Source organism: Siphateles boraxobius, unplaced genomic scaffold, assembly GCF_051911475.1.
Source record: "Siphateles boraxobius isolate OS27281-9 unplaced genomic scaffold, OSU_SipBor_1 7, whole genome shotgun sequence".
Taxonomy (NCBI): domain Eukaryota; kingdom Metazoa; phylum Chordata; class Actinopteri; order Cypriniformes; family Leuciscidae; genus Siphateles; species Siphateles boraxobius.
The window spans coordinates 33,927,500-33,953,909 of NW_027509197.1; the positions used below are offsets into that span (position 1 = coordinate 33,927,500).

General features: G+C 36.9%; 1 protein-coding gene across 3 annotated transcripts; it reads left to right on the plus strand.

The window, feature by feature from the left end:
* The first annotated feature begins 393 nt into the window (after positions 1-393).
* ppp1r1c (protein phosphatase 1, regulatory (inhibitor) subunit 1C) lies at positions 394-26,087 on the plus strand. Of its 3 annotated transcripts, none has more exons than XM_077216009.1 (7): positions 394-537; positions 747-924; positions 3,034-3,094; positions 12,545-12,579; positions 12,896-12,962; positions 23,278-23,433; positions 23,970-26,087. In XM_077216009.1, the coding sequence occupies exons 2-7, from the start codon at positions 844-846 to the stop codon at positions 24,062-24,064; spliced, it is 495 nt and encodes a 164-aa protein (XP_077072124.1). In that variant the 5' UTR covers positions 394-537; positions 747-843; the 3' UTR covers positions 24,065-26,087. The 3 variants fall into 3 exon arrangements, with proteins under 3 accessions (XP_077072124.1, XP_077072126.1, XP_077072125.1); XM_077216011.1 differs by lacking the exons at positions 23,278-23,433; positions 23,970-26,087 and adding exons at positions 20,539-20,742; positions 21,474-21,964; XM_077216010.1 differs by having other exon boundaries at positions 453-537; positions 751-924.
* The last annotated feature ends 323 nt before the right edge of the window (positions 26,088-26,410 follow it).

A 26,410-nucleotide genomic window follows, 5' to 3' on the forward strand; every position in this document is an offset into this window, starting at 1 on the left:
ATCCTTTGGATCAAAAGTTATAGGAATCTTCATTTTATATTTTAAAACATTACTTCACAAAAACATTCTTCACTTTTGTCTTAAACCCTTGATTCATACTACATCCACTCTGCCTAAAAATAAAATGGCAGGTTTAGCAGGGCAGTGATTCATTCCCACCTCCCAAGAATCCCTGAATAATTAAAAATCCATAAATGAAGTGCCAGTGTGATCAAGCATGTTATACATTATAAAGAACATTCTCTTGTCTCACAGTTTACCCGTGTCCATGAAGAGAAATCTGGCCATGTGATGCGAAAACTGCCGATAGCATCCTGAATCAGGATCATAAATAATGTAGGAGCATCAGCAGGTCCCGGTGGGGGCTTATATTGCATTGCTCTGAGTCTTGCTAATGATAGTGAGAGAGAGCGAGAGAGAAACCAAAGCAGAGAGAGATCTGAGCGTGTCCCAGAGCAGTCGGAAAACTCACACTGAGAAAGTCCTGCAGCCAATCTTTGCTTCTGTGAGGTTTATGGGACACGGGACCAAAGCAAAGTGAGTGGGACAACTGGACAGACTGACTGTTTGTTCTGCTGTTTGCCTCTGTGGCTGATCCTCTCTCTCTCTCTCTCTCTCTCTCTCTCTCTCTCTCTCTCTCTCTCTCTCTCTCTCTCTCTCTCTCTCTCTCTCTCTCTCTCTCTCTCTCTCTCTCTCTCTCTCTCTCTCTCTCTCTTCTCTCTCTCTCTCTCTCTCTCTGAGTAAAGGAAGGCGGGCCATACAGGAGAGAGTGAAAACACAGGGGCTGATAAGTAGGGTTCCAGTTTGTCTCCATCTCTCTCTCCGTCAGCTCTCTCTTTCAGCATGGAGCCCAACAGCCCCAAGAAAATTCAGTTTGCCGTTCCACTCTTCCAGAGCCAGTTGGATCCCCAGGCGGCCGAGCATGTAAGTAGAGAGAAGCTCTTTTATTGCATTGTGCCTAATGGAGACTGGCCTGCATTGCTCTTTGGCTCCCTTGAGACGGTCTTGAAGCATCAGATCTGTGGAGATTGGTGCCAAAATCAGTTTTATGATATGATGTCATGCATTGTGGGATTGCAGTGCTTGGTAAATATGTAATTTTTTAATGCACAGAACAGTTATGCGTCAAACAAATAGGGTATTGCATGCACTTTAGTACGAGGAAGAAATTAAACATTTACTCTTCGCTTTTAAATTTAAAATAGTTATTGTCTTGCAATGGGTGTGAGTTTGGTGGTAAAGGGAAATCGTGCATCATAAAAATTGTAATTGTGGTTGCATGCAGCAGACTACATTTTTGTTGTGTTCCAGCTATAGTAGAGCTGTTCATTGATGGATCTGGATTCAGCGGAGAGGCTGCATGCCTGGCAGTAAAAGTGTTTGATGTTCGTGCTGTTGCTGAGAGTGTGATAACAGGAAAGTGCTGGGCTGATTTTATGATGATGCCGGTATGTCCAATCAGTGGCACGCTCTCTTGTGCTGAGTAAGTTCTCCATCAGTTACTGTAAGGCGGCATTCACTCTTGCTTCTTGGAGACTTTTTTTTTTTTTCTTTTTTTTTTAAAGGAACCTGGACCAATGCAGGTTCAAGGCTTAGTGATTTTATGTGCTGGAGCAATCAGGCTAGTAGTAGGTCAGATTGTTCAGTAAAAAGATTTTGACTCTGATTTTGAAAATTTTGATATAAGCCTTGTTACAACTGGCTTTGGTCTCCTTTATATTATAATTTGCAGAAATAATTTTTTTTTTCTTTAAAAGCTGATAGTGCATTCATCTTTTTCACAGGAATCAACATACCAAAAATCAACATATGCTGGATAAACGTTTGGCCAGCTTATTGGCTTTTGCTGGAAACTGACCAGTTTTGATTTGCTCTATCTGCATCCAAGACGCTTGGAATAGTCGTTTTCAAAAAGCTATTTACCAAACTAAAAAACATTACCTTAGTGACACCACCAGCATTCGCAACATTCAGTAAGGTCATGAGAAACTTCGTGCAACCAGTGAGTTGGTTGGGGATTGATGTACAGTACATGATGTTGTGAGAACGCAGTACTGGCCTGATAGGTCAAGTGATGGCTCCTGAATCTCTTTCACACTCTGGGTCATTCTTATAGGTTATCTGTTAGGTATATTTAAAGTTTAGGTATATTTAAAACACATGGATGGAGGACGACATTGTTGAGTGTGAGCTCATGCTGTTTCCCATGTGTTAAGACAGCATGTTGTGAGGCTAAATGTGATCTAAACCCAGCAGCCTTCTTCAGGGAATTGATTATATTGACCCAGTGAATCACCCAACAAATGCTGGTGTCCGGACACATGGGGTAAATCAGTCAGCATGAACATTTTACGCCCATGTTCCATCTGTTATTGTCAGCTAACACTTACAAAAGTACTAAAAGTATCATGTTATACTACAACTAGAGTAGATAGAGATCTAAATTGGATGAGCCATGTTCAAAGTTGTCGGATATCTTGGATCACAGGAAAAAAAAACCTCTCTGAAAAGGTGACAGAATTATTCCTACATGTGTTATTCATTTGTAAACAATTTGAAAATGTGTAAACAGCTTTTCACCATGTCTGGACTCTTAATCATATGTCATATCTTAATCATATTGATGCTTCTTTAAGTAACATTTTGAGGTAGCCTACATGTGAAATGAACTATATAAGCAGAAGAATTGCTCTTTATGTCTAAATGTGATTTGTACACATCTAAGCCTTAGCTGGTTTTCTGGTTTATTATCTGTTTTAGAGGGCATTTTCCAGCTGGTCAGGCCGGGGGACCAGCTTAAACCAACTAAGATCAGAAAACCAGCTTAGGCTTAGGATTTGTTTTCCCAGATGGATGCTGTATAATATTAAACTAAAAAGCCACTTAATGCTGTGTATCAAAGTGATTTTACCACAGTTAAAGGGGTTTTAGACACTCTGCTCCGTGTCAGGCCTAAGAATCCCTCTTATATAGTATACCTCCACTTTTTTGAATAACAATATTATTATAGAATTGATTTATTTCTCTCTTCAGATTCGCAAACGCAGACCAACTCCAGCTACATTGGTTATCTACAATGATCCCAGTGCATCAGGTAAAACCCTTAAACCATTAAACATGTTGCATGCCAGTTTATATTCACTGAAAGCGCTGGTTCAACCTATATGGGCAGTTGGGTTGTAGCAAACAAAGCCCTATTGAACTACTATTGAAGCCCTTGTGCAACCTACATGCATCTAAATTAAGACAATAATCTACTGTGAACTCTTAATGAATGTCTCTCATTAAGCAGAACATTTAGGGTAAAGTTCCCAGTATTCACTCATCGTACAGATCTCAAAATCTATTCGTTTGCTTTGGTTATTTAGCATCCCTAATTCATTAGGGCTAGAACTCATGACTGCTCTTTTCCAAAGCAAACCAGAGTTGGTGTATTTGAGCATCATTTGGTGGTGTTTTTCAAGGTTTGGTTGCTGTAAGGGTTCAGCTGTGAAGTATTCCTTTTGAATTTCTGCCTTTGTTTACATAAAGCCGTGGGTTTCTGTATTGTTATGAAAATAGGCCCTCTCCAATTCTCATGTACAATCATTATATGATATTGCCGGAGGAAATGTGCTCTTCTGGTTTAAAGGACAACATGATAGGCCTGGCGAGGTCATTTCACGTCGGAGCATCTGTAATCTAGCCTTGGGTCGGAACAGGACAACACACTGAGAATGTGGCAATGGTCAACAGGCTGCTATCAGCACAAACAACCCACCTATGGCGTCAGCATATGTGAGCGGCCAGTCTGTGTAGACCGTTGAGCCGTAGCTCTGTCCTATTTTTCAAGTGTTGTCTCTTCTGGGTGAACTTTCAGTTTAACCTCACTGTAGAACGATAGGGCTAATCTATGGGAGGAATTCAGGGTTGTTTGGGAAATGGATGGGATGTATTTTGCTGAGATTCAATTATACCTACACTTAGAATGTGCTTCAGCAAATGACCCTTGATAGAAGCCCGTTCTCACCTCAGAGTAAATAAAAAAGGGAATTGTGATTTTATATCCCATCATTGTGACTTAACAATTACCATCTACTCCACAGTTTCACAGACAAGGCTTAAGTCTAGTCCCAGACTAAAATTACTATTTGAGCTGTTTTAACTGAAAGCAACTGGCATTGACATATCATAAAATATGTCAGTGCCATTGTTTTGTCTCAAGATGCACACCAGTAATGTTTTTTCTAAGGCACTCTTGTAAAAGCTACCTAAATGCCCTAAATGAACTAAGGCCTAATCCTGGCTTAGTGTAAGCACTGTCTGTCTTAGTGTAAGCCTGTCAACTCACAATGTGACTTTATATCTTCAATTTTATATCTTACAGTATGACAATATCTTTCAATATGACTTTATTATCTCCAAATGTGATCTTATGCCCCAATGTGACATTAAATCTCAAAATGTGACTTTATATTTCACAATTGTGACTTTAAATCTCACAATGTGTCTTTATATCTAGCATTAGTCACTTTATTTCTCACAATAGTGACTTTATATATCACAATATGATGTACCTCACAATACGACTTTATTATATCCAAAATGTATCTTTTATGTCCAGATGTAACTTTAAATCTCACAATATGACTTTATATCTCACAATTATGACTTTAAATCTTACAATTTTATCTAAAATCTTTCAAGGTGACTTTATATCTCATAATGTGACCTTGAATCTCACAATTTGACTTTAAATCTCACATTATAACCTTACATCTCACAAGGTGACTTTGTCTAGTAATGTAGCCTTAAATCTCACAATGTGACTTTTATCCACGACTTTATATCCCACAATATAACTTCATATCTTCAAATGGGAGTTTATATGTCCCAATATGTCTTTTTATCTCACAATATGGCTTTAAATCTCACAATGTGACTCAGTATCTACCAACCTGAGAGTTTTTATCTCATAATTTTATCTCACAAACACAATAGTTTTCAAGAATTTGGAAAAACATTGCAACTTCATTTCTCATGATTGCACATTTTAAATCACAATTGCAAATTCCGATCTTACAGTGTAACATTTTATCTCACTTCATTTCTATAATTTAAACTCACAATAACTTGCATGGAACATTCATGTAGTCTTTACCTGAGAACTTTTGCCATCAAACTTACATTATGCTGATGAATTTCATATGTGTTCCAAATGCAAGCAGAAACGATAAAGTTTTCCACTTGAGGGAAATACCAACACACTGCGTCATCTGTAAACACGGTAACCTCGACCCTAATCCCACTCAACAGCCCACATGAGAAAGCGTTTTTTTTTTTGGCACTGTAAATGTGGAGAAATCATTCCAGAATCCAAACAAATGTTGCCTTCGAGTCGTGTCAGAACGATCATGTTCAAGATTTGAGCCCTACTGCAATGTTTTTACTTGGGGAAAATAAAGAGTGATAGCTAATTGGCATTGCTCATACTTAAGTTTTAATTGTAAGACTGTATAATTTACTTTGTTTACATTTTGATAAACAGTAATAAAGATTGACAGAAAGCACATATAGCTATGTTTATGAGGCGCCAGGCTTGTGGGACAAAACGTGTGGTTGCATGAAAATGATAAAATACACTGACAAATCATCATTTCTACACCTAATGCACATCCTTTGATCTCCAGTCTTGCATTAGCGCTAAAAAAGCTTCCTGTTTTTGTCAAGTGAAAAGAGAGAAAGAATTATGAAATTGCTCAATGCCTCCAATTTATTCTGACCTAAAATCTATAACACATCACATCGTAATTTTGAGTTCCAAGCTTGTAAGTCAGAAGCACTTGAAGGCATAAAAAACTTTACAGAAGCATATGAAGTTTTTTCACATTGTGACAGTGAATCTTTTGAATTCTCTGGGTACTTTGAGATCAGACATGAGGGATTGTTGAGAACTGCAAAACAGGCTACAGAACAGAAAAAAAAAACAGTTTATGTATCAGTTCAAATAGTTTCAAATTAATCTGTCCTGCTTCTTACACTTCCTCACAAAATTAGTGATTTTACTAATAAATAATGGTAAATTAATTATTCACATAATTGAATGAATAAATTGACATACAGGATGGTTTCAAACTGATTTTCAGCTCTATAAATTAAATTGTCACCTCGGGCAGTGAGAAAATCATATTTTTGCATATTTTGCATATCACAAATGTATTAAATCCGGATTCTGATAGGTCCAAAAAAATAATTGTCTTCCCAAACCTTTTTTACAATGTTAGTTGATATGATATGATTGTGACAGAAAATATAAGCACAATTACTTAAAATGAAATATATAAATCATTATAGACTATGAGTCTGTTTGATGTTGTTGAAATCATAGCCAGTAAAATATGGAAAGATGATCTTTGATCTTGCCTGATTTTTTGTTTTATTTTTAAATAAATATCTGGCATTGTTTACTAAAGGTAGAGACAAAGCTGTGAAACATTTTAGATCTATTATTTATATTAACCATTTCATTTTGTCAGAACAGTGTTTTTCAAAAATATTATTATAATTTTTTCATATTTACATTATATTATATTGTATTATATCATGTTATATTATATTATATTATTTTTTTAATATGAATAAAGTATTGGTTTGAGGCTATTTTAGGGGTGGTGAGTGATCATTTAATGTAATAATTTTGATCAAATAAATGGTAAATAAAATTGTATGTGTGCACGAACGTTGTAGTGATAGTATCTGTTTTCAGAACTAATGGCAGATAAAGCCGTGACATGTTTTGTTTTGTGTCTCAAGAATCAGTGATATATAATCTTCAAACATCCAGTGTCTTCATAAATTGTTTAATATCAGTGAATAAACATAGCAATGATCCGCCTCATCCGAGTGCTGTGGACTCTTGGCTGGAAAGTCACAGAGATCATATGTGCCCATACTCTTGTGTTTGACTTGGCAGGGTGTCATGATAAAGCTAAACTAAACCCTCCTGCTAGAGCCAGTATTGCCATCTGCCAGTTCTGCTTGAGAAGAAGGCTTTTTTTATGAGCTCACAAGCTTCCCTTCGCTCGCCAGGTCTTACTCAACAGAGATGACATGCTCTCTAGCAAAGCCATTCAAACCTGACAAATGACTGGGAAATGTTGTTCATTTGTTTTCCCTGATTGATGTAGATTGCTTGTTGTTGAGTTGCGGTTGTGATTTTGGATGTAGATCGCAGGGGCGTGTAGAGGAGGTGGGACGCACAGAGCTGCATTCACAAAACAAGCACCTCTTTGTTTGGCTGGCATTTCTTCCTCTGATCCAAAACACTTGGAATCGGTCCCTAATAAAGAGCGTTTTTGAAGCTTTAAGAACTTGCGTCACACGAGCGCCGCTTGTCATAAACTGGGAAACGTGTAACTGCGAGCAGAAGATGAAGTTGATGAGCGGCTTGGCTTGTTATTGCGTTTAGAGGGGTAATTTGGTGCCGTGCTCATTGAGCAGAACCTGTGCCTATGGCTGGGACGTTTTGTACGATTCGTCTTTTTAACAAGGTCCTCATGTGTGGAGCCAGTGGGCCCATAAAAGAAGAAAGCTCTTCTGGCTACTGTGGTTCACTGTGTACCTCTGGTTCTACTTAAGATCAGGTCTGAAGTCATAATCCAGCGTTTGCTCAGACTTCATTTATGGGCTTAAGTGTCTATTAGGTCAGGGAATAAAGATGTTCAGTGGCTTTAAGAGAAACCAGGGGCTTTTAAAGTCTTCTTTCCCCCTTAAACAAGTGGAACGTCAGTCCTGTTGATGGTGCATACGCTCCTCACAGTACATAATAGCTTTCATTGTGTGAATGTACGATACAAAACAGACTACATTAACAACAAATTAGTGTTAAAAACATAGTGGCCCCCAAAACGTATCTGGATTTCATTCAAATTAAATAGCATTAACAAACAAATGATTTTGTCGGAACTAATTTCACTTTTTTTAAATCATGTTTTGCAATGACTCTTAATCACACAGTAAATCAGATTGATCAAGCAATATTTCTATTGTTTTTATTGATGAAAAGGGCTATATTTCTTCAATATAAATACAACTTTCAGCTGCAGCTTCGTTGAGCATAAGAGACTTCTTTCAAAAACATTGCAAAGATATGTAATATTATATCTGGATGTTTCATCTGAACACATTTTTTTGTGTGCAATAATATCTGTGAACAAAATGATAAGGAGTAATTTGACGTTTCTGGTTCATTGAAGCTGCAGCAATAACAACCTTCCAGTGAATATCAGATTACGAATGTTCCAGATCCTCACTGCATACTATGCAAATTTAGAAAGGTTTATAAGAACACTCCAGTTTTTATAAAATCATTCAGAGCCCATAGACCGCTAAAGAGGGGCATCCATACGCTTTGAGAGCATGCATGAATCTGTAAGTTGCCCTGAGAGAAATATAATGACCATGGAAGATTAAATTTGTCTTTCAAGTCCTGAAATGAACAAATATCTCCACTTTTCAACATCTGAAATAATGTATAAGCCCCACTTAGTGCAGTCAGGGAAAGAAATGGGTCAGCCTCCTAAAAGCAGTTTGCATTATGAAAAAGAAACTTGGGAGTCGCCTATCACATTCCATTCTTGAATCAAATAAGACATAATTGCATGGTCTAAATTTGGCTTTACCCCTAGTGTTCTTTAAAAGAATTTGTGGATATATAAATTTAGAATAAATGAAGCACAGATTGTTTACATCATGTAACATATTACATTGTAAATTCCAAAAAAAGTGAAATGAGAATAGTATGTTGTGCTAACAAATGCATATTTAGTGTTGTACACTTACACTTACATTTTCAGTGCAATATACTATGTGTGTTTTCCAAACAACAAATTTATTTAAGTTGAGCTAACTAATGTAACATTTTCTGCAACTTGCATTTCTCGGTTGTATTTACTTGAACAGCAATTGGATTTGCTTGTTAAAACCATGCAAACCGATTGCCTTTTGCAAAAACATGTTACTCAAGAAACTTTACTTGAGATTTAAACATCCATAACAAATCAATGAAAAAAGGTTCCATTAATCACATTTACAATTATACACACAGAGACAGTTCAAAGTTAAATAAAATATGTTTTTATGGTTCTTCTACACCAACTGAGATTGCACATTTGCTATTATGAATTACACTCGCAATACAGTATTAGCTTGTATTAGAATTATGTTTAAACAGATCAAAAACAGAATCTAATTTAGTTTGTGCTTCTTAGCTGTAGGATGAGCTTAAGTATGGCACAGGGTTGGTCACCACAAGTTGGCATGGTTTACATAATTATTTTCAAAAAGTCACTTTAGTTTTAGTTTTTTTAGTTCTGTCCCAAGTCAAGCATCACTCTTTGGATGAACTTGAAAGTGTTTCTCATGCCTTTAGGGTATTCCAAAAGTAGCAGCAATCCAAATATGGCAAATACACTTACCTAAAGGATTATTAGGAACACCTGTTCAATTATCATTAATGCAATTATCTAATCAACCAATCACATGGCAGTTGCTTCAATGCATTTAGGGGTGTGGTCCTGGTCAAGACAATCTCCTGAACTCCAAACTGAATGTCAGAATGGGAAAGAAAGGTGATTTAAGCAATTTTGAGCGTGGCATGGTTGTTGGTGCCAGACGGGCCTGTCTGAGTATCTCACAATCTGCTCAGTTACTGGGAGTTTCACGCACAACCATTTCTAGGGTTTACAAAGAATGGTGTGAAAAGGGAAAAACATCCAGTATGCGGCAGTCCAGTGGGCGAAAATGCCTTGTTGATGCTAGAGGTCAGAGGAGAATTGGCCGACTGATTCAAGCTGATAGAAGAGCAAAGAGCAACTTTGCCTGAAATAATCACTCGTTACAATTGGTATGCAGCAAAGCATTTGTTAAGCCACAACACGCACAACCTTGAGGCGGATGGGCTACAACAGCAGAAAACCCCACCGGGTACCACTCATCTCCACTACAAATAGGAAAAAGAGGCTACAATTTGCAAGAGCTCACCAAAATTGGACAGTTGAAGACTGGAAAAATGTTCCCTGGTCTGATGAGTCTCGATTTCTGTTGAGACATTCAGATGGTAGAGTCAGAATTTGGCGTAAACAGAATGAGAACATGGATCCATCATGCCTTGCTACCACTGTGCAGGCTGGTGGTGGTGGTGTAATGGTGTGGGGGATGTTTTCTTGGCACACTTTAGGCCCCTTAGTGCCAATTGGGCATCGTTTAAATGCCACGGCCTACCTGAGCATTGTTTCTGACCATGTCCATCCCTTTATGGCCACCATGCACCCATCCTCTGATGGCTACTTCCATCAGGATAATGGACCATGTCACAAAGCTCGAATCATTTCAAATTGGTTTCTTGAACATGACAATAAGTTCACTGTACTAAAATGGCCCCCCACAGTCACCAGATCTCAACCAAATAGAGCATCTTTGGGATGTGGTGGAACGGGAGCTTCGTGCCCTGGATGTGAATCCCACAAATCTCAATCAACTGCAAGATGCTATCCTATCAATATGGGCCAACATTTCTAAAGAATGCTTTCAGCACCTTGTTGAATTAAGGCAGTTCTGAAGGCGAAAGGGGGTCAAACACAATATTAGTATGGTGCTCCTAATAATCCTTTAGGTGAGTGTATATGACAGGCGAATTGCTCTGTAGGCTCTGGAGATTGTCCAATACTTCCCCCAACAATGATGACAGTAGACTCTGCGTCAGGGTAGAGAAGATTAGAAGAGAGATGCACATCTTCATCCAACGTCAGCACCCCAACAGATACTTGTGCCCAGACTTCATTAATATCAGACGCCTGTATAAAACCAAACAATAACAATAACAGGGAAATCTGGATAGACGTGATCAGTTGTCACAGTTTTATCTCTACTGCCTTTCAGCCATGCTCATTGAAGGGTTAGTTCACTCAAAAATCAAATTTGTCATCAATTACTGACCCTCATGACTTTCATTCATCTTCAGAACACAAATAAATATTTTTTTTAATGAAATCAGGGGGTGGAACAATATCATTTGTGTTCTGAAAATGACATATTTATGGGTTTGGAATGACATGAGGGAGAGTAAATTACATTTTTCATTTTTAGGTTAACTAACCATTAAATGTTTTTAAATTAAGACCTTGCTTATGTTTCTTCATCTTGACTCATCAAAAATATGAAAGGTCAAGTAATTAAATGACGTTTTTGGAAGATCACATCACCTAGGCTGGTAGCTTCACCCTGCTGGCTTACACTGAGCTGTCACATTGCAGCCAATGCCATTTTTGTACTGCGCTCACAAGGATTTAATATCTCAGTAATATGTCAGCAAATACAAGCAACTTTTACACTACTGTTCTTCTTTAAGGTGCAACTATGAGAACTTACAGTACAAGCCAGGTGTTGTAAAATTTACTGGGGTTACCAAGCAAAACTGGGACAAACTTTTTAACCTGAATATACTGTGTACCCACCTGAAAAACTTACAGCTGTGTTTATTTCATATTTCTCTTTATTCTATTGCATTTATTTGTGCTGTGGTTTGAAATTGTGTTTGACTTTTTACTTGTTTTTTTGTTTTCTTTTAATTTTTAATACAATTTTGCATTGAAGAAAAGTAGATTTTTGTTTGTATATAATTCTTAGAAAGAAAATCGGAAAGCGCAAAAATCGCTATCGGCAGGTCACACTTACAAAAAAAAATCAGAAATCGGAATCGGCCAAGAAAATTGCAATCGGTGGATCTCTAGTTATCATTAATAACGTGAAAACAGTTGTGATGCTTAATCTTTTTGTGGAAACTGTGATAAAAAAATTTCAGGGTTTTTTGTTTTTTAAAAGAATGACATTTATTTGAAATATAAATTCTTTGTAACATTATAAATGTATTTTCTGTTACCTTTGATAATTTTATTGCATCCTTCCTAAAAAATTAAAAATATATATAAAAAAATTGGGTGGCACTTTATAGTCCACTTTAGACATCCTAGCTTTGGGAACTAACTCTCCTTATTAGTAGACTGTTAGGATAGAGTTCGGGTTAGTAGAATAAGTTGACATTTACTTGCAAAGTTACTTATAGTCAGTCAAATGTCAGTTGGGGGATAGCAGTGTTAGCAGATATTAAGCAGAGTAGTTGACTTGTAGTTGCAAAGTTACTTGGTAGAATGTCTAAAGTGAACCATCAAACCAGTGTTACCAAAAATCGTACTGGCCCCAAACTTTGGAACTCATATAAGAACCTTTTTTGTGTCATTGAATGAACTTTCAGTGAACAATTCCTAAAAGAACGACTGTTTTTTTTTAAACCTTTTTCCACCTTAAAGAACCTTTAAATAAATGGAAAGGTTCCGTGGATTTTAAAGATTCTTCGTAGAACCATAGAGATGCCAATAAAGAACTCTATTTTTGATAATGTAGTATCTTTTTTCTCACTTTGGAGTGCTAAGTTACTTTTTAGCTACATTTTCTGCATCTATAAAGCACCGATAACAGTAAGTCCCCCTTCTGTTTTTTCCCCCTTCAGGAGATGACAAGCAGACTACAGGAAATCAAACAGAGGTGAGTACTCTAAAGCAATAACAGAGAACCCAGCACTTAACATGACCATTAGATTTGATCTTTCTCACTCACACCGTATCAGACATCACACGCTATTTCTTCTCAGCCGTCTTAGTGGATGTGGCGGTATGTAAGCTAAGCCTCCGGGTTCTCCTCTGCACAGCTCTCTATGCTAAGATGCTCAGCTTTACTGCGAGATGGATGGAGTTCTGATGCAGTTTTCATTGATTACCTGCTGGAGCAAAGCTCCTGAAATAGAGTCTGTGTGAAATCAGATCCCCTCTCTCACGCTGTGCTTTTCCACTGTCCACGCCAGGCCCAGAGTGCCCAGCTGTCTCCAGCCCAGAGGAAACAGAGCGTCTACACGCCACCGACCATGAGAGGTACCATATACACCATCTGCATATTTTGTGACGTTTCAGGCTCTTACGTAACCATACACCATCTGAGTCATTCCTGTTATGCAGTACCTGTTTGAGCTCTTAAAAAATGCATGTGCTTGTGGGATACACCAGACTTTTAGAAAAAAAGGCCTTGACCAAACTCAATACTTAAACTTTTTAATTATAACTTGATTATATTTATACAATAGCTAGAAATTTAATTTGATGAACAAATGTCTCAGTGATGATTGAGAGTTAGCTAAACTTTCATATTTGTCTACACCGTTAATAATATTGATATAATCATGCTCAAGTCAAACAAACCATTTAATATTTAGACAGTTATTTATAATATAAATAAATGTATTATAAACATTATTTGAATAACAGTTGTATACTAGTTAAAGGCAACATTTTTACTTAAATTAACGTCAATAACTTAAATTGAAATAAAAAAAGTTAAAAAAATTATTAAAATTTTAAGTAAAATGAAATGAAAACCGAAAATATAAAAATAAAAACTATTCAAATATTGATAAAAACTATTATATTATATCAATTATACTAAAATAACACTGTGCTATGCAGACATGCACATTAGCCTTCTGCTTACTTTATTGTAATATTTTTTCATTATTACTTTAATTCTTCGTCCTATTTATTTAATTATTTGTGTGTGTGTGTGTGTGTGTGTGTGTGTGTGTGTGTGTGTGTGTGTGTGTGTGTGTGTGTGTGTGTGTGTGTGTGTGTGTGTGTGTGTGTGTGTGTGTGTGTGTGTGTGTGTGCTTGTTTATATGATTTATAAGGACACAAATGTGTATAATGACATGGGTATTGCACTTTTATAACACTTTTTTATGTTTTTGTTTTCTCTCCAAAAGGATGTCACCTCCTGAAGGATTATGTCTTTTTTTATTATTATTATAAGGATTTTACAAATGATTAACAGGATGGAAAATGATTCTGATGACAGGACACAGGAAAAATCTATTAACTGATTATCAATTAAAAATAACATCAGCTCAAAATTGAGAGAACATTGTGTAAAATTAACTTAATTATTATGCAATTTCAATCTTTTAAAAAAGACTATATTAATGCAATAAATGTACTGCATAGTAGGAATGATCTGTCTATGCCATCTGTGTGTTTGATCCACAGTACACTTACTTACTCAGCCATGCCATCTTCACCATTAACATTCACACTACACATAATGCAGCGATGGAGGCGGTGATTTGCATCCAATGACCCACACATGCAGCCCACTCAACAGACTACTCACACTGTTCGTGCTTATGGATCAGTCGCTAATATTAACACAGTTCCTCCGCTCTCAACCACATACACTCCCAGAGGTCTGACAGCATAGTGAATATGCGTCTATTTTGCAGCATGTGTTTTTTTCCAGCATGATTTGAGAATAATTCAAAGAGCATCTTGAGCTTCATTGGAAGCAATGACATCTGAGAGTCACAATTTCACAAATGTAATTATTTGATTAGTGGCCTAGAAATAGTGCAGTGTTTAAAATTTAAACTGAACATTTCCTTAAATATATATATAAAATTCAGGTTTAAATAAGATTCTAAATCCCAGATTTTCAATGTGGTCTCAGACTTTTCAACTATACTACATAATGATATATAATGGGATATAATAAGACAGTAAACTGCATTTGACCATAAATAGTTCTTAATTAAAAAGCATTTTCATTCGTAAAATGTATCCTTTATAAGCTTAATTCAAAGTAAAGACTTTAGTATTTTGCACATATTAATATATGAAATATATAGTTAAAAGCTTTTCAGATTTAATTTTATTTCAATTTTAGATTATTAAGGTATTTTTTAAGCAAATAGCCAGAGATTCATTTTGAGTTTGCTCTTTCCTGATTTTCAGCTGCAATGATTTTATGGTAACACTTGCAATAAGGTCTCATTTGTTAACATTACTTAATGCATTATTAGCTAACATGAACAAACAATGAGCAATGTGTGTTTTACAGCATTTATTAATCTTTGAGAATGTTAAAGGGTTCACCCAAAAATCAAAATACTGTCATTAATTACTCATGCACCCTCATGTTGTCGCAAACCCGTAAGACTTTCGTTCATCTTCGGAACACAAATGAAGATCTTTTTGATGAAATCTAAGAGCTTTCTGTCCCTCCATTGACAGCTGCGCCACTACCACTTTGATGCTTCAAAAAGTTCATAAAGAGACCATACAACTAATCCATATGAGTTGAGCAGTTTAGTCCATATTTTCAGAAGAGACTCGATCTCTTTATATGATGAACAGATTGAATTTATGCTTTTATTCGCATTTAAACATTCATCAGCTCACACATCAGTTGTGGTAAGTGGAAGTTCAAGCATGTTCACTTGTCGTGCGAGAACCAATGAGGTTCATTCTTGTGTTACACAGCACGTTTGAGCTTAAGCGATGTTGGATGACATCACTTCTTGTTGACGTTTGAAGTATTGTCAACAAAACGAAGGCTAGCTGTTATGTTTTGTGGTGCGGGTTAGCCCAGTTTGTTTTTGTTGCCGTTTGTGGAGCCTGGGGTGTCTGCAGAGACCGCGTTTTTTTACAGTGTGTTCAGGGGACAGGCAGCTAGCGGATAGTGAGGAGATGTTTGCTGTATGTGACAAAAAATGTTTTGGCCTAAAAACGCGTGACATCGCTTAGAGCACCTTTAATAACCAATAAGGGTTCATTCTCATTTGTTATGCAGCACGTTTGAGCTTCTGTAAGAACCAACAAGGTTTGTTTTCGCACTTCAAGCAAGCATCTGCAATCTTCTGTTTATGTTCGCTGATCAATGTTTATATGTGAATAAAAGCCTAAATTTAATCTGTTCATCACATACTGTAAAGCGATCGTGTCTCTTCAGAAAATTTTGACTAAAAATTCGTTTTACGATTTCTTTATGAACTTTTTGAAGCATCAAAGTTTCAGTTGCGTAGCTTTCAATGGAGGGACGGAAAGCTCTCAGATTTCATCAAAAAATTCCCTTGTTCATTTTTAGTTCATGTTAAGTGCCCCTATTATGTTATTTTAAATGTTCCTAGTTGTGTTCTGGAGGTCTCCTACAAGCTCTCCAAGATCGAAAAACACTTGAATTTCTAATAATATACACTGGCCCAGTCTGTTGTGATTGGTCTACCGCTTACAGCCCATGTCGGAAACGAAATGTTAATTACCATACCTGAATTTCAGCTCTGGATTTCTCAGAATTTGATACACAGTGATACGAACAATGACGCGGTTTTACCGTATCAATTTGAGACAGAGTCCTCATCCTTTGGAAGTGCATGCAAAGTGGATTTGCTTTTACATTGCAGAAAACGGTGTCTTCTTAACATGTTTATAACAGAAAACAAACTTTTCCAGACCTCGCTACGACTAGTGTTTGGGGGCGAGTCAATGTAGACATTGTTCACAGGCAGCCAATGAAGACCATAGACTGTAGGTTTGTGCAGGAAGTTAGACTGAAACTACTGATGACTCGTTTCAGGCAGTTCAGAATCAGTTCATTCTTTTGGGAGACAATAACTTCCTTTGTCGTGCACTTTGATTTTTGAAACTTTGCGGACCTTTTACATTCAGATCTATTACACACTATGAAAAGTCAAATCTGAAAAAGCATAATAGGGGTGCTTTAAATGATGTAGTTAACTAATGTTAGCAAATTAATCCTTATTGTAAAGTGAGGCCGACTTTATTTATGTTTAGTTTATGCAGTATTTTAGTAAGCCAACAACTGTGAATCGAAGATTGTGACAATTCTAGATGTCACTCCTTAAAACTTTGCAGTGTTTATGTAGCCATTGTTTCTTTTTTCTTGTGGGGTTTCAGCTCCAGTGAAATGTGTCATTTTCTTTTTCTCTTTTTTTATCATTGCACATGCAATGTTATGAGTGGAGTATTTATTTTAATTCGTGTTTTAATGTTACGGCTTTCTTTTTGTTCAATTAATGGGGCAGAATAGAGCAGAAAATGACCCAAGCAGGATTCAAACTCACGTTTTCTGCACATAAGTGCCACCATGCAACATGATGAAGCATGTGTACTGCCCGTCAAGCCACGTTTGCGACAAAGTAGAGGTTTTAAGACAATGAAATGGGGGAGGGAGAGTGGTGAAGTCCGCCTCGCTGACTCATGGACAAGGCCATTTCCTGGCATGGACGTGCTAAATTCACATTAGCTTGAGCTATTGATTGGAGTGGGGGGAGGAGAGAGAGATACATCATTCTAGAAAGATGGCCACAAATGGACAGCCTGGCAGAGCAGTTTTGAATGAACACTCAGCATCCTTTGGGTCGGTGCAGGGCAGAAACAGCTAAAGCAATCGGATTTGCGCAGATGCCAAGCTTACTCGCTCTGCTGGTGCAGGCTAGTTGTGGTTCAGTGGTGTCAAAACCTCATTTGTGTAAGTAGGGATCTTCTGTCCATTAGCCAGAGATTGTGAAAAGTTTTGGGAAGATTGCTTTGAATAGTGACCAAATAAAACAAATACATATATATATATATATATATCGACTACATTTAAAATCATTTTTTAATCGCTAAATTCCTTTTGAAGAATGACATACTATTTGTATGTCATTTTTCAACAGGAATTCTGAAGTGATTTTTTTTTATTTTTTAAAGCTGCTGTAGGTAACTTTTGTAAAAAATATTTTTTACATATTTATTAAAACTGTCATTATGTCCTGACAGCAGAATATGAGACTGATAATCTGTGGAAAAATCAAGCTCCTCTGGCTCCTCTCAGTGGTCCTATTGCCATTTGCAGAAATACACCGCTCCCGGTCAGAAACAACCAATCAGAGCCAGGAGGAATGTCTTAGCAGTTTCAATCACGCTCGTGTACTGTGCTAATGGCGGAGAAACAACCTAAACTGCCAATTTGTCAAGTGGCACCTGCTCATAAAACAAAGAGGTAAAAGGAAAAATACCGATGACGATAAACAAGCGAAAAAGAAAGAATTTGACAGAGCCCATTGACTCGGTGTCAAAACTCTAGCAGCATAACATGTAGATAAAATGTCACGCACTGTGCTAACCAACAATTGAAACCTGCTAATTCACTGGCTTGTCATGATGCTGAAATAATGTACTAGCAAACCTTATCTAGTTGTGGAGGGAGGAGCTGTGGAGGGAGGAGCTGTGGAGGGAGGAGCTGTGGAGGGAGGAGCTGTGGAGGAGCTGTGGAGGGAGGAGCTGTGGAGGGAGGAGCTGTGGAGGGAGGAGCTGTGGAGGGAGGAGCTGTGGAGGGAGGAGCTGTGGAGGGAGGGCTGTAGTACAGCAGAGAGCAAGGGGGTGGGACCTGTAAGTTGTGCTTATTCAAATTTTCAGGCTAAAGGCCCGTTCACACCAAGCACGATAACTATAAAGATAACGATAAAGATAACTATATAAGCGTCCACACCAACGACCGATAACGGTCTTTTAATTCTAAGCACGGGCGCGCCCGCGCTGGGGTTTCAAATTAGCAAAAATGGATGCTGCTGCTTTACGTTACAAAAAAATATCAAAAGAAAAACAGGCGCTTTTGGATACACGATATCCTTAAAAGACGAGAGGAGTTGGGAGAATCCGTATTTTATTATAATTGTTGTTTACAACATGTCGTTGAATATGTTTTTGCGGTTCTTATTGCCTTTACACCTCTTTGCCAGCAGATTTCCTCAGCCAGCATGCTATGTTCCGAGCGAATCTAAACAGTGAATCTACCAAGTCTAATCGATCTAATCTAACAGTGAATTTAGCTGACGAAGTCAACGATGGGTTAAAAACATCGCCTAGTCAACACCTATATGTAGGCCTATAGCCTACAACGCCTTTTCCACTGCAACTTCAGCAATGTTGTCAAAACTAGCGCTGGATAGCCTACCTTAGGTAATTTTGTTACACTATGCTAACTGCATAATATCTCATCATTAATACTTCTCACCATTTATTCCCAGGATACGACCGATTGCTTTCCATATATCCATCTTTTTTAACGTATCCTTGAAAAGGGGGTTTGACTTGTCAAACAGTGGAGGATTTTTTTGTACTTCGACGTTTAACATCTCTGCAATGTCATCTGCCATTTTAAATGCACGAGACCTTTAAATTAGAATGGATTCTGATTGGCTGTCAGTGTTTTATCGTTCGACAGCTGGAAAAAAATCGTTCTGAAAGTGATCCCAACGATATCGTTCCTCATATCTTTATCGTTATAGTTGTGGTGTGAACTTTGTTATTCTTTAATATGGAGAACGATTTTTAGAATTATATCTTTATCGTTATCTTTATAGTTTTCGTGCTTGGTGTGAACGGGCCTTAAGTCAACGTTTTCTCAAAACTCCCTACTGCAGCTTTAAATGCAGTTGAAATCACATTGATTCTGTGGAATTTATTCACATTTAATTACTGAACAACTTCAAAGCTAATGGTACGTCTGTCTAAAGTGATATTTTTGTTAGTATTAAAATCTTAAGGTTAAAATAAATGGTATTTTTTTTCTGTTGTAACTCAACTGTTGCGCTCTATTATCTATGTGTAGATCATAGTTCTTCTATTTAGTTAGTTTATTATTCAGGAATTGCTGTTTTGTAGCTTGGTTTTATTTTACTTAGCTTTTTCATAAGTTTTTTATTAGGGTAGATTCTTTCTTAAACAAGGAAATATTGTTAAACCATTTTTAACACTTTGGTAAATCATGTCATTGTCTTCTGACAATGAGTATGTTGTATAAATGAGAACTGTAAGCGTTAGGGATCAACATAATCATCATCTTCAGGTTTGCAGATGAAACCTTCTGAAAGCTCTTAAGATGCTTTCAGACCTGCTTCATGAGAGAGCTATCAGCTTACAGTGCATTAGCTCTCTATTCTGATACGTCAATAAGAAATACTGTGCTGTTGATAAAAACTAGGGCTGGGCAAAATATTGAGAATGTAAATGATTTTATTTTGCTTATTTGCATTGATTTTGCTGGTGATATAAAATTAAGCAACATTCTGAATATCATCATTTTAATGAGATTTTATAAGTTACCTGAAGAGCTTGTCATTAGACTAATTTTTCAATCTTGCATTGTCTTATGACTTGCTAATATACACAAAGCTGCATTAAAGCTAGCAGGTTTGATTCAATCAACTGACTTCAGTTTTAATGAATCGAGTCAAAACAATTTGCTTGTGTCATCATATATATATATATAAAGGTATTAATAAAATAGTAAAATTATGTGTAGGTAAATTGCTGATTTTCTTTTCTATTTTACCCAGCCCTATGCCCAAATGATGAAACAAGCCTAATGTACTCTTTTTAAAAGTGAATATAAATATGTTTAATGCATAAACACTCTCCTTTAAGTTGAAAAACGTTTTGGTTTGAGACATAGCATGCATACATATCGTAAGTCATTCATTTTCAATTTCATAGCCGACCATTGAGTGTACTTTGATTGATGTCATACATTTGGATGGGGTTCAGAGGTGTCACTTCGCACGCCTGTGCTGATAGCCTGTGTCCACTGTGTGGCGCTGTGCTGTGTGTCCTGTGTTGAGTGCAGAGCTGCAGCTGGTGGTGGAGCAGCACTTTCAGAGGCAGGAGCAGCAGGAGGCGGGGCTCTCTGACAGCCCAGACACGCCCAGTCCAATCACAGCACAGCATTTTGCCAACGAAGCTAAGTGGGCCAATCACAACAGCTCAGAGCCCAATGGCAATGAGTCTTATGTCAGTACTGAGGGGCAGCCAGGCAGCAGTGGGGCCGGGGGTAAGTCCAGAACAAAAACTGGGAAGGGACAAGGTTAAATCTCAGGGTAAAATAAATAAATCATTATGGAGGACCAAAGTATGTTAAATTAAACAATGAAACCAATTAACAATTAAATAAATAAATAAATTAGTAGTTCAATCAATGTTATTATTCTTAAAGATGTTAACTACTGTCAGAAACTACTGAATGTAAATAATAATTGTGAAAAATATTTTAAAATCTCTCGTACCGAAAGTGCATGATTCATCCAGGTGTCATTCAGAAATTAGCCTTTTATTATTAAATTATTTAAATGCAGTTTTATTTTTGCATAAGTGGATAAACATGTTTTAACAATAATTGTGTTTTTATTAAATATTACAAAATAAATGTGTACATTTAATTATTTTGATATTTAATTGTCAAAAAATAATTATTGATTGTATCATTGCAAAATAAATGGGTGCCTTTACTTTGTTATTACAAAATAAATTGATACATTTATTTATTTAATTATGTATTGATTTTATTACTTAATTTTTAGTGCTTTTACCCTCCATAAACAATCTCTTGGTGCACGAGCATGTAGTAGAAAAGCTGATTGCTTGGACGGAAGATCTGCTGGACTTTACTGACAAGTCTTTTTTTTGTCTCTGTCTCTCCTCCACTTTCTTTTAAAATCCACATTCTTTTTTCTATTATTATTTTCAACATTATTATTATCCATTGTTTTGTATATTCATATGCAGGAGACACAGCAGACACCTCAGGAAGTGAACAGAAAAACTTGAGCAGTCCTTCATCTGTCTCTCGATAGCCCTAATAATGTACCTGGCACACCGTAGGCCCGTCCCAAACATTTACTGTCCCCTCTACTCTTTGGAATAAGAAGATATGTTTTCTCTAAATACATGCATTGTACTTTCTGAGCTCTTTCTAAGTTCCCTTCCAGTGATGACTTCCTTTAATTCGTTTTATTTGTGTCAAATGTAATGCTTGTTCTTCACTTTGAAATCTGTACTGAAATTATCTGACCTGTTTGTTTTTCTATTTGATAAAATGGCATTTCAAATATTTCCAATATGTCTATCTGTGGCACCAGAAATGCGGGCAGCATATTTTGGCACTTTCAGATAAGTTGTAACAATTTCTTTATAGGTATTGGTTCACTTGTAAAGTAGAGACAATGAAATGAAAACAATTTTGGAGCTTGAAATAAAAAAACGTGGAATGATGTAAATAATTGTGAGTAAGCACTGTTTATCTAATGTTACTGTCATTTTGGTTCTTCATCTCCACCTCCAAATTGTCTCATTCTCAGATGAATAAATGAAAGCTGAATTTGTTATTTGTACTATAAAATATGTAATGAGGCTTTAAGGTGTAGTATGTAATTTCTGTACAAACTAGTAGCAGAAAGTGTGGAAAGAGAAGAAAGAGAATGACGGTAAGAATTAAATTCCTGCATTTCAGTTCACCTTTTTGATAAAGGTGTGACACCTGTTTTTTTACTTAAGAATAGGGCAATGGTGCGTATCAGTCGGGTTCCGGAAGTAAAATCTTTCCATAAGGAAAACTGATTTTGAATAACTGCTGTGAGCTACGATGCGATTTGCTGCTGTTAATGCAGGAAGCCGATATTTATTAAAATTTATTTTTTAAATAATCGTGTTTAACAGCTGATTTTGTGGTGAAAAACTACATTACCCATGATGCTGTGCAAAAAATCCACCAGTCAGAGTCAAAACAAGCAAAACATGTCAAAAGAGCTCTACAGCTCCGCCCACTCCCATGAAGAACTGCGAATGACGTAATTAAATCATTTATCTCTCAAAATACATACAGTATACATGCATATTTTGCATATATATTGTTTATATATAATCAACATTTTTAAATTAGTAGTTTTCTATTTCTCCATCTTTTTTCAATTTGATTATGCTCTTCGCAATGCTTCATGGGATTGTAGTTCTTACTCTAAAGCCGTTAGGTACATTCTTGTACATTTGTATTTTTTTGTCAATTTTCATATACTTTTTTGCTTCAAATCCTTGTAGGCTAGTTGGCCTGGTTATAACGCTTTAACAAAGGCTTTTTTGAAATCCCTATGGAGAAATTAATGGAAAAAATTCTTCCGGAAACCAACGCCTCTGAAAAAGTGGGCGGGCACTGTTGCACTCTATTCAAAATGTGATACCTCTGTTGTGAGATTTTATTTGGTGAATTGAAATATGTAATTGAAACAATCTTGAGTGACCGGAAATTTTGGTCCTTCCCCAGTGAAGTAGATATGAGTGGTAATGTTATATTTATTTTCTAATGTGCAGGTGTATTACAAAGATGGTCAATGCAATATGTGTTTGAAGCTTGTGATTAGCCGGTTTCTGCAGTTCTGTTTGCTCAAAAATGACACGCATCACCTTTAAGAAAAGAGCTTATTGTAACCTCCTAATTGTATATATTCTATTGCATCAAGATGATCACTCTAAAGAGGTAAGTCAGGTCACACTGAGACTGCTGCATGCTGGGACTCATGCTGTGTTCGTCCTATAGGTAGAGAGCACAGCGATAGCCAACAAGAGGAAAGGGAGAGTCATCCTCCTCTGAGACTCTCTCAGAAACACCTGGACACACTGTCAGAGGAACCCGGAGACCTGTCCCCACGACGCAAAGACACACCGTACCAGCACCAGCCACCATTCGGCCCTGGTAGGACCATAAGCACATAAAATAGGGAAATGTGACATGTAGAAGCTTTCAGTGCGATTTGCAGATTATGTTGATTTGTCGTTTGTTGGTCCTGGAACAGCGTTGCTATAAACCAATCAGATTTCAGGGTTATGTTCTGGGTTAAGGTCTGTTTATTTTTTGTTCCATTTACCTCCATTCATTTACATATGAATCCTTGGTGTACTTGAACCTGAACATTCATAAAATAGAAGCTTGACCAAAAGAAAATCCAATGGCACATCCACACAGCCGCAGAATATGATTGACACGTCAATTTTGAAAACACTTTCTAGTATTACGAATGTCATCATCTTTGAGGTTTCATTTAGTCACTGCCAGTGTGGTTAAATAGTTAATAGTCAATCTATAGCGCGAGAACAAAGGAGATTGACATCGGTTTGTTCAGACAGTAGGCCTATGATTCAAATATTGTATGTAAGCTGTTGTGTGATGGTTTAAGAGTCACACCTGTTATGGAAAGGTATAAGCTGACGCTTGCTCAAATCTCTTCACAGGGGTAAAGGTGCTGAAAAAACAAACAGACCCATCTTCACTTTTCCATGAGGAAGAGGAGAACAACGGAGAACGGAAAGACAGTCAGACAGAGTAAAAATGGCTGAATGACATGAGGAAGTGACATCATTTATAATATCCTTTCGGAGACTTTTTTTTTTAAACTTGTTTATATGTAACTTTTTTTTTCAATGATTAAAATAGTTTGAACATAAATTTCATCTGGCAGGTGTTGACAATTAATACAGTCATGACATGTCCACTCCAAAATACTGTTAAATCCAAAACGTGGTGTCAAAACGCTGAGACTTTAAACTTTCAGATGTTAGTAGTTCATTTTGAGTAGTTTACCTCTTTTCTTTTTTCTTTTTTTACACCATTGTACTGTCTGGTATTGTGTTTTATTTCATGTTAGCTTTCTTGTTGTTCCATTTCATAATGAGTTGTTATATGAAAAGCATAAGAAAACGGATGCTCCGTCGATGATGATTTTGCAATACATTGGGAAGAATGTGAAACCAATCACATCCTGCCACGTTATTTTTGATCACCTCATGTGGAAAAAGCCTGAGGCGGCATTGATGAATCTTTCTCTGACAGAAGCAATATTTTTGTAGGTATGACGTTTTTTTATGCAGACGTGTCTCTGAAGTCCCACACGGCTGTTGTACAGCCCACCGGCTCTCTGGCATGAGTGTCTGAAATGTGGGCATCATACATGGAGTTAAAGCTTGATACATACTAACCAAGGTTTGAAATTAACACCGACCAAATGTGGGTGAAAATCCACTGTGGCGACTGCGAGTAACCCATATCAACACAAGCCATTTTGGCGGGTTAGGATTCATAAATTATGCTCTATCACTTTGCATTGCTATCAGAGCCCTTCCTATAAAAGGAGCCTCAAATATTTACAAAACAATGCATAGAGGGTCACACACTGAGAGAACGCCACGTCTTTAACTCAATGCCCGTCAAGCTTTTAAAAAAAAAAAAAGTTGTCAGCCACCGCCAGTTTTTTGTTGTTGTATGAATATCTGAACAAAAACCCGTTTTATTCTAGATTCATGCATTATTTTTTTTATCAACACTTGTGGATAAGTTTCATAAAAAAAGCAACATTTTGAGCAAAAAGCTGAGAAAATGCGTTTTTGTCAAAGACTACACGTATCCAGATCAAATTCAGAATGATAATCAAAACGATAATCGTTATTTATATGATTACATATGCTATGGCTTGTTTCTGCTTCATATTCGCCTGTGTTGTTTTGATCAGGAGATTCAGTACTTATTCAGAACTTAAAGACGTGTAATAGCGCCCCCTACCATATAACAGTGAAAACACGGAAAGCCGGAAATTTACGTCAGTGGCGGAGAAGCGTTTTCTCATTAATGACGGAAATTTCCGTCAATGGTGGGGAAATAATTAAAATTCGATTCGAACACATTGTTTTTTTTATGACCGTATGCACACTGACGGAGCCCAACTATGACTCCAGCTGTTCAAAATCATGCCGCACCACAGCGTCACTCACATAGGCCTAGTTTTCCATTGAAAAAACCCACAACAATTTAGGATAAATATATATAAGTACTGACTTCACCCTAGGATAATGTGTATTGTGCATATTTCAGTAACAGGTTTGTGGCTTGAATAGCCTAAATATACTGTACTTATCTAGAGAAATAATATAGATCACACTTTCTCTTTCCATTCGCTCTTTTTACAAATGCCTTAATTCAATCTCTGACAACACTTAGTTCATTCTTGAAGTCAACTTCTGTCTGTATTATGATTAGTTTCACTGTTTTGGACCGCCGCCTTGACTGTGTGTGTGATAAACACTTACTGTGTGCTGTTCGACCGGTTAACTCTCCGCCAGAGCCCAGGTAGTCAATTAAGAGGCCACTTTTTTCCAACCCGTTCTCATAAATGTCAAAGACCAAGACCTTAGGGCAAAAATGTCAACTCTTGGCAACTATACGAGAGGTCACAGAGAATTTTGTTTTTATTTCAATTTTATTTGAATGGCATCCGCCAACATTGATTGACTGTCGCAAAGCTGAAAGCAATACAATGATTCAGAATCAGATTTAATAATAAATATTTTTAAATCTAAGCTGTGACTGAAAATCTGGTTTATTTGTGATAGCTTTGTTTTGGCTAGTAGAAGTTCTGAAATTTAGTAGCCAAATATGCCAGTGAGTGAAAACCTTTTTTTCAAACCCCGATGCTAACATGGCTAACATTGTAACACACACACACACACACACACACACACACACACACACACACACACACACACACACACACACACACACACACACACACACACACACACACACACACACACACACACACACACACACACACACACACACACACACACACACACACACACACACACACACACACACACACACACACACACACACACACACA

What these genes read in the sequence shown, in the direction of transcription:
- ppp1r1c (XM_077216011.1), top strand. Translation starts at nt 844, where the DNA reads ATGGAGCCCAACAGCCCCAAGAAAATTCAGTTTGCCGTTCCACTCTTC. An exon ending in CACGCCACCGACCATGAGAG is followed by an intron (nt 12,963 to 20,538) that starts GTACCATATACA and finishes TGTTGAGTGCAG; the next exon opens with AGCTGCAGCTGGTGGTGGAG. An exon ending in AGGCAGCAGTGGGGCCGGGG is followed by an intron (nt 20,743 to 21,473) that starts GTAAGTCCAGAA and finishes ATTCATATGCAG; the next exon opens with GAGACACAGCAGACACCTCA.